The following is an 8,975-nucleotide window of genomic DNA, read 5'->3' on the forward strand; positions in this document are numbered from 1 at the left end:
CTGTCTTGAAAAAAAAAAAGCCAGGCACGGTGGCTCATGCCTATAATCCTAGCACTTTGGGAGGCCAAGGCAGGTGGATCACAAGGTCAGGAGTTCAAGACCAGCCTGGCCAACATGGTGAAACCCCATCTCTGCTAAAAATACAAAAATTAGCTAGGCGTGGTGGTGGGCGGGAGCCTGTAATCCCAGCTACTCGGGAGGCTGAGGCAGAGAACTGCTTGAACCCAGGAGGCAAAGATTGCAGTGAGCCGAGATAATGCCACTGCACTCCAGCCTGGGTGACAGAGCAAGACTCCGTCTCAAAAACAAAAACAAAAAACAAAACAAACAAAAAAAACTCCCGGGTTCCTTGGGCCATGCAGAGCCTGCCTCTCTGGTTGAGGATCACACGTGATTGTCCAGTTCAGAGGGTCCCAAACCTGCCCACACATCAGCATCACAAGAAAGGTTGTGGAATCCAGGCTCCTAGGCCCCACGGCTAGGAGTCTGAGGTGGGCCCAGGAGTCTGGATTTTTCCTACCTTTCCCAGGTGATTTCTGATGTCAGCCACATTTGGGAATCACTGGTCCAATCCATCCCCTTGGTCCCCTGACACTGGGCTGCAATGCAGGGGTCTGGGAGGCAGTTCACAACAAGAGAACTGAAGGAAAGCCCTCCAACAAGAGACCCTGGCATGACCTCCTAACATCCCCAAGGAAACAGCCTCAGTAAACCCAGCCTGCACCCCATTCCCTTGACCTGTCTGCAACACACATTCCTTCCCCTAAAGAGGCCTCCAGTCTAACTCCTCCGGGAAGCCCTCCTTAATCTCATCCCATGTGGTCATTCCTTTGCACGTGCAGTCTTGGTTTGCCCAGTAGTTGACGTATTGGTACAAACCTGCTCCTTCTCCCTCTGCCAGGCCAGGGCCACGTCTTTATTTCCTTGGTCTCCCTGTCCCTCACCATGGCTGGGACTGGGCATGACCAAGACACACTGTACATTCTGGCCTTAAGCAGCTACGTGAGGCCTGACACAGTGGCTCACACCTGTAATCCCAGCACTTTGGGAAGCTGAGGCAGGCAGATCAGTTGAGATCAGAAATTTGAGACCAGCCTGGCCAACACGGTGAAACCCTGTCTCTACTAAAAATACAAAAATTAGCTAGACGTGGTGGCAAGAGCCTGTAGTCCCAGCTACTTGGAAGGCTGAGGCACGAGAATTGCTTGAACCCAGGAGGCAGAGGTTGCAGTGAGCCGGGGTCGCTCCACTGTACTCCAGCCTGGGCAACAGGTGAAACTCTGTCTCAAAAAAAAAAAGGCCAGGCACAGTGGCTCACACACCTGTAATCCCAGCACTTTGGGAGGCCAAGGTGGGCAGATCACCTGAGGTCAGGAATTCAAGTCCCACCTGGCCAACATGGCAAAACCCCGTCTCTACTAAAAATACAAAAATTAGCCAGGCAGTGGTGCATTTTACATGGTGCAAGTTATATGGTGGTGCATGTAATCCCAGCTACTAGGCCGGGCGCGGTGGCTCACGCCTATAATCCCAGCACTTTGGGAGGCCGAGGCGGGTGGATCACCTGAGGTCAGGAGTTTGAGACCAACCTGACCAATGTGATGAAACCCTATCTCTACTAAAAATACAAAAAAAAATTAGCCAGGCGTGGTGGCGGGCGTCTGTAATCCCAGCTACTCAGGAGGCTGAGACAGGAGAATTGCTTGACCCGGGAGGCAGAGGTTGCAATGAGCCCAGATTGCGCCATTGCACTCTAGCCTGGGCAACAAAAGTGAAACTCCATCTCAAAAAAAAAAAAAAAAAAATCCCAGCTACTTAGGAGACTAAGGCAGGAGAATCACTTGAAACCAGGAGGCAGAGGTTGCAGTGAGCCAAGATTGTGCCACTGCACCCCAGCCCAGGCGACAGAGTGAAACTCCGTCTCAAAAAAAAAAAAAAAAAAAAAAGCAGCAACATGGAAGGTAATTTTAGAAACAGCTACCACCACTGAACCCCTGTGAGATACCGTGTGCTATATGAGGCATGTTACATTCATTATCTTATTTAACGGTCAACACTCTATGAGGAAGGTGATATTTTTATCCCTGCTTCTTCAGGTGAGGAAACTGAGGCACAGAGAAGCTAAATACCTGACCCAAAGTCACAGAACCTTTAGGTGAAATGGGAATGAGTTGGAATTCTAAATGCCCATGCTCTTGTCTTCATTTCCCTGTCCAAGAGCCCAACATCCTAAGATGCCAGAGACTCCTGGCTGCAGACAGAAGCCAGTGCTTCCAGCACCTTCCCTCTGGCCTCTGCAGCACAAGCACTCAACTCCAGTCACGTGGTGAGGTCTTTTCCCAGCTCACTGTTAGGCCAGGCCAGAGAAACCCTTAAGGCATGGATGTGGAAGATTCATTTTCGAGCACCAAGGCCCCTCCCACCTGCTTTCTGTCTGGTCCAGCCAGCCGTCTTGGGCTAAGGCCAAGGCCTGGTACCCAGAGCTCTCAGCCCTCCCCACCTACTGCCCAAAGTCCAGCAATGACTTCCCCAGATGAACCCGTGATCCAGGATCAGCAGAAATCAATGAGATACAACAGAGAGGGTGCTAAAGACAGACTGCTGCGCAGGGAACTTAGCCTCTCTGTGCCTCAGTTTTCTCATCTGTAAAATGGGAATAATACAGATGATAGTACCTCCCTCCAGAGACTTTCATGAGGATTCAATGAGCCAATGCCATAAAGCACTTGGCACAGTGCCTGCCCTGGTAGCTGCGGGGGGTTCTGGCAACAGGGTGCCTCCCCTAAAAAGGGGAGCTGTGTCTTGGTAGGTGCTGCCCTGGGGGTCAGGAATAAAGGGGAGCTGCCTTCCTGAGAGCAAGAATGATGAAGAGGGTGGGGTGGCTCACACCTGTAATGTTAACACTTAGGGAGACCAAGGCAGGAGGCTTATTTGAGGCCCTGAGTTCAAGACCAACCTGGGCAACAAAGTGAGACCCTGTCTCTACAAAAAATTAAAAAATTAGCCAGGCGTGGTGGCACGCACCTCTAGGCCCAGCTACTCAGGAAGCTGAGGTGGGAGGATTGCTTGAGCCCAGGAGGTGAAGGCTGCAGTGAGCTATAATAATGCTACTGGGCCACAGGAATTAGCCAGGTGCAGTGGCTCACACCTGTAATCCCGGCCTTTGGGAGGCCAAGGTGGGGATGATCACTTGAGCCTGAGGGTTCAAGACCAGCGGGGGCAACACAGTGAGACCCTGTCTGTACAAAAAAATAAAATTTAGAAAAACTTTTAAGAGAAGAATGATGTGCACGGTGGCTCACACCTGTAATCCTAGCACTTTGGAAGAAGGTCAAGGCGGGTGGATCACCTGAGGTCAGGAGCTCGAGACCAGCCTGGCCAACATGGCGCAACCCCATCTCTACTAAAAATACAAACATTAGCCGGGCATGGTGGTGGGCGCCTGTAATCCCAGCTACTCGGGAGGCTGAGGCAGGAGAACTGCTAGAACTCAGGGGGCAGAGGTTGCAGTGAGCTGAGATCATGCCATTTCACTCCAGACTAGGCAAGCGAGACTCCATCTCAAAAAAAAAAAAAGAAAGAAAAAGAAAATGATGTGGAGAGACTGACGGTGAGGGCTTGGTTGGGGCGTGCCTATGTGATGAGCTCCTGGAAGAATGGGACCTCTGGGCACCCCTGGTTTGACTGTGCCAGCGGATGCCCCCTCCTCCCCAAGCAGTCCCAGCCCAAGGCGTGGGTGGTCACCGTGTGGCCTGAGTCAAGGCACAGTCATGACACACCCAGTCTGCTCTCTGGGGAGGCGGGAATGAATGAAGCCCTTCCGCCCTCTCCCTTCCCCCATCCTTCATCCCCACCCCAGGCTTGAACTGAAGCCAGGAACAGGGTCTGGCAGGAGCTGGGGATGCCCCGCACCTGGGAGCCAACCTTGGCCTCCCCGAGGCCAGCTGCCCACTTAGGTCTCCCCAGACCCGGCCCCACCCCCACACCATCCAGTGCAGCCTGCCTGACTCCCGGGACCCTTCTGTTCTCTAGTAGGGAACAGAATGACCTGAACGCCCAGCTGAGCCTCTGATCTCTGCAGCTGTCCTTCCCTCACCATGTCCAAATCAAGGCCTACAGGGAAAGGCAGGAGCTGGAGATCTGCTAGAAGTTTCTACAAACGGGAGGAAGGGCTGTGGGACATCTGGCCTCGGCTCTAGGGATATCTGCCTGTTTGGATGTTGCCTTTTATTCTCCCAGTTCCCTGTGATGGAAGATGTTGCTTTGTTGAAGCCTTCTTGTGTCTCCCATCTTGTTCTGGAAGCCCCCCCAGGATGGTGCAATATCTCTCCCCTCAGACACGGGGTGTCTACTGAAGTGAGGTGCTCTGTACCCTCCTCTGACTGGGAGCCCCCTAGAAGTGAAAACGGTCCATGTTTCTCTCCATGCACCAAGGCCACGGGTTTTGGGTGAGGGGACAGACAAGCTGCCGACAGCACCCCACCTACCTCACTCCCCGAGACCCTACAGCAAATCCCCTTCCCTACTCCAGCTGAATCCACCTCAGTAGCTGCCCCCTCCCATCCATCTGCCAGGGAAAGGGAAGAGCTGGCCTCTCTGGGAGCTGCTGGGGTACCCCCCACCAAACACACACACTAGTCAGGGGGCTGCTCAGACAAGACCTGCAGGGAAGATGAGCAACCCACTCTGTCCTGTCCAACTGGCTGAAGGTCACACCTCAGCTGGGTCTGGGGGAGCTGAGCAGGCTCCCCCAGGCAGCATTTCCAGGCAACAGCACCCCCTTCCCGTCCAGAGGTGCAGAAATGAACAGTAGGTCTGAGTTCCAGACAATGACCCCACCTCCAACCAGCTCTGGCAACTGGAGACCAGATGTTTAACCTACCAGGGCCTCAGTCTTCCCATCTCCAAAATAGGACTGATGATTCCTTACTTATCAAAGGGATCCTGGCTGGGCGTAGTGGCTCAGGCCTGTAATCCCAGCACTTTGGGAAGCCAAGGTGGGCAGATCGCTTGAGGTCAGGAGTTCGAGACCAGCCTGGCTATCATTGCAAAACCTCATCTCTACTAAAAATACAAAAATTAGCCAGGCATGGTGGCGCATGCCTGTGATCCCAGCTACTTGGGAGGCTAAGACAAGAGAATTGCTTGAACCCTGGAGGTGGAGGCTGCAGTGAGCTGAGATCATGCCACTGCACTCCAGCCTGGGCGACAAAGCGAGGCTCTGTCTCAAAAAAAAAAAAATGAAAATGAAAAACTTAAAAAATAAAAAAAAGGAAAACAGGGAGGGATCCAAATGGAGAAGGGAAGCAAAGGGCCCAACTCAGACTGGCCTGACATTAGCCCCAGGCCTAAGGATCCGCTCTCTTGTGCATCAGTGAGCAAAGATGTGCTTTCTACCTACCAGGTGCTCTACCTGGGTTACCTCAGTAGCACACTGATCCTGTCCTCCGCCCATAGCAGCACTGTCTATGAAGGCTTCCTTGGATCTGCTCTGCCCTCCTCCTGTCACTTGCTGGGGATCAGGGTGCCTAACGCCCTGTCATCAGTCTGGTCCCTCTTCAATTCAACTCCCCGGGCTTCATCATGGGCAGCCGCGGTTTCTCTCCTGGAATGGTCTGGGATGCAGGCAGCCCATGTCAGGAGAAGCAGGGGGATCAAAGGCCCAGAAAACAAGGCCACAACAGGGCTACTGGCCAGTGAGGGGACCCAGGCCGAGAGCCCTTTGCACAGCCCAGTGGTCAGCGTTTCTGTCACTGGACTTTCTGAGCTGTCTTACTGCCCTGCTGTAAGCTGGCAGCTCTGGGACCGGGAGAGAAAATGCCCTTTGCTGAGGGCCTTTCATGGGCCAGGCATTGAGCTGAACTCTCCCCAACTTCATCCCCTGGAATTCTTGTTAGAGCTCCAGGCGTGAGGTTGTATCACCGGGTCTTGCAGGCTAGAACACCAAGCCTCACAGAGAGCAAGCACCGCCGGCTTTACCACTGGGAGACGTGGGGCCTTGGGCACAACCTGGTCCAAGGGAGGTACTCAAGAAATGGTGGTTCCTGGCCGGGCGCGGTGCTTACGCCTGTAATCCCAGTACTTTGGGAGGCCGAGGTAGGTGGATCACCTGAGATCAAGAGTTTGAAACCAGCCTGACCAACACGGTGAAACCCCGTCTCTACTAAAAATACAAAAATTAGCTGAGCGTTGTGGCATCCGCCTGTAATTCCAGCCACTAGGGAGACTGAGGCAGGAGAATCGCTAGAACTTGGGAGGTGGAGGTTGCAGTTAGCTGAGATCGCGCCATTGGACTCCAGCCTGGGCAATAGGAGTGAAACTCTATCTTAAAAAAAAAAAAAAAAAAGAAAAGAAATGGTGGCTCCCGGCTGTAATCCCAGCACTTTGGGAGGCCGAGGCAGGAGGATCACTTGAGGTCAGGAGTTTGAAACCAGCCTGGCCAACATGGCGAACCTCGTCTCTTCTAAAGATACAAAAATTAGCTGGGCGTGGTGGTGCAGGCCTGTAATCCCAGCTACTTGGGAGGCTGATGCACGAGAATCGCTTGAACCCAGGAGGCAGAGGTTGCAGTGAGCCGAGGACACGCTACTGCACTCCAGCCTGGGGGACACAGCAAAACTCTGTCTCAAAAATAAAATAAAATAAAATAAAATAAATAGTGGTTCCCATCCCTGACCCAAAGAACCCGGGATCCTTCTGGTGGTACAGTTTCAGCTTCTCCAGGAGGATAGGCTGAAGAAGAGAATGCCATGGAAAGTACCGCCAGTTCTGCTTGGCTTTGCTGGGACTATCCGAAGTCTATGCCCTTCTCGGGACAGCCCTGGAGATGGCCCATGCCAGGGAGGGCTGGGGAGGAGGGAAGCACCCACTCAGGACAGTGGGGCACACACTGCAATCCAATCTGCCTTGAGGAAGTAGAAGGAATGCTAGACTGGAGCCCAGCTGACCTCGGACCAACCACCTCCGTCTGGACCACCCTGGACAGTCACTTCACCTATCTGGGCCTCAGTTTCCACAAGTATAAACTGCAGAGAGGGCCAGGCACGGTGGCTCACACCTGTAATCCCAACACTTTGGGAGACCAAGGTGGGCTGATCACCTGAGGTCAAGAGTTCAAGACCAGCCTGGCCAACATGGTGAAACCCCATCTCTACCCAAAATACAAAAATTAGCTGGGCGTGGTGGCACATGTCTGTGATCCCAGCTACCTGGGAGGCTGAGGTACAGGAATCCCTTGAACCGGTTGGGCGCGATAGCTCACGCCTGTAATCCAAACATTTTGGGAGGCCGAGGCAGGCAGATCACGAGGTCAGAAGTTCAAGACCAGCCTGGCCAGCATGGTGAAACCCCGTATCTACTAAAAATACAAAAATTAGCTAGGCATGGTGGCGCGTGCTTGTAATCCCAGCTACTTGGGAGACTGAGGCAGGAGAAACACTTGAACCTGGGAGGTGGAGGTTGCAGTGAGCTGAGATTGTGCCACTGCACTCCAGCCTAGGCGACAGAGCGAGACTTCATCTCAAAAAAAAAAAAAGAATTGCTTTTACCTGGGAGGCAGAGGTTGCAGTAAGCCGAGATCGCGCACTGCATTCCAGCCTGGGCGACAGAGCAAGACTCCGTCTCAAAAATGACTAACTAACTAAATAAATAATACATTAAATAAAATAAAAAAATAAACTGCAGAGAGGAAGACCACCCTGGCAGGGACTAAGCAGACCACAGGGAACATGGGTGAAAGCACAAACTGCTCCACAAAGTGAGCCACACCTTCTACCCCCATCCCTCCCCAGTCCCCCTCAAGACCCCTCATTCCCATGGTCGTGAGGCCTCCTGGCTCTGGAACCAGACACCTGGGTGGGTGGGATAAATCCTGGTTCCAAGGCCCACAAGTTGTATGATCTTGGGCAAGTGAATGAACTCTGGAGCCTCAGTTTGCCCAGCTGGAAAACGGGGATAATAGACGGAAACACTTACCAGGGTAGCAATCATGCCTAACTGATGCCTGGCCCATAGTGAGCACTCTGCAGAATAGCCATTGCTGGTTATTATTATGAGAACTATTATTATTCGAGCCTTTCTGTGCTGAATGGGACTCAGCTGTCACCCTTTCCTTCCCGAAGCAGGAACCGCAGCCCCAAGAGGGGAAGTGATTTGTTCAAGTCATCAGCGAGTAAGTGGACAAGGAGCCGGAACCCAGACTCCCTCTCCAGCCCAGGCCTCCCATTCAGGTCGTTCCCAGGGAGGCAGCCCGGGACCAGCCCTCCCGCCCGGATCCGCGCTCCCGCCCCCGGCCTTCGCTCCCTCACCCTCCGGCTTGGCGTCGCCCTTCGCTTCGGCCAGCAGCAGCCAGCCCAGCGGGGCCAAGAGCAGCAGGGGCCGCATGGCCGAGGTATGGGGACGATCGGCCGACCCGGCGGCTCTCGCAGGGCTGGAAACTTCGCGACGGGGCCTCAGGTCCCGCTGCCACGCACTGGGCCCGCCCCGGGGGCGGCCCTTCCCCGCCCCTCCCCGCCCTCCCCGCCCTCCCCGCCGCCTGTCCAGGGGGGAAGGGTTTTTCTGCAGATATGCCCGAGTCCGGGCCTCTCCTTATCGGGGCAGCTCCCTCCGCCTGTCTGTGCAGCTCCCGGGGCTTCCGCCAGGCCCTGCCGCCTCTCTCCCTTCTCTGGGGGGTTCACTTCGACCAGGAAGAGGGCGGTGAGAGGAGAGCGAGGCCACGATTTCTAGACCCCAGGTTGTGGGCCAAGGCTCCATGGCATCGATAGCCGCGAGCCCCTGTTTGCTCGCCTGAAAAGTGGGGCTTATGATAGCGTCTGTTCATTGGGTCTTGCACGGGTTAATGGCGTTACCTGTAGCGCACTTCCAGCAGCCCCAGGTCAAGCCCCAAGGAAGTCAGTTTTCATTTCATTAGTCCTTCCCAAAACCCAAGGGGTGAGGGTGGGCAGGGATGCCTTCAGAGACACGGACACCCCTATGTG

General features: G+C 54.1%; 1 protein-coding gene across 1 annotated transcript in view; it reads right to left on the reverse strand.

Moving 5' to 3' along the window:
• Positions 1 to 8,503, reverse strand: part of PLOD1 (procollagen-lysine,2-oxoglutarate 5-dioxygenase 1) — a 41,795-nt gene extending 33,292 nt beyond the window's left edge. The window contains exon 1 of the mRNA XM_054438812.2: positions 8,307 to 8,503. Within this exon, the coding sequence (XP_054294787.1) occupies positions 8,307 to 8,382 (76 nt within the window). The 5' untranslated portion in view covers positions 8,383 to 8,503. The remainder of the gene's footprint in view (positions 1 to 8,306) is intronic.
• Between the last annotated feature and the right edge of the window lie 472 nt (positions 8,504 to 8,975).

The sequence above is a fragment of the Pongo pygmaeus genome, chromosome 1 (genome assembly GCF_028885625.2).
Source record: "Pongo pygmaeus isolate AG05252 chromosome 1, NHGRI_mPonPyg2-v2.0_pri, whole genome shotgun sequence".
Lineage (NCBI taxonomy): Eukaryota > Metazoa > Chordata > Mammalia > Primates > Hominidae > Pongo > Pongo pygmaeus.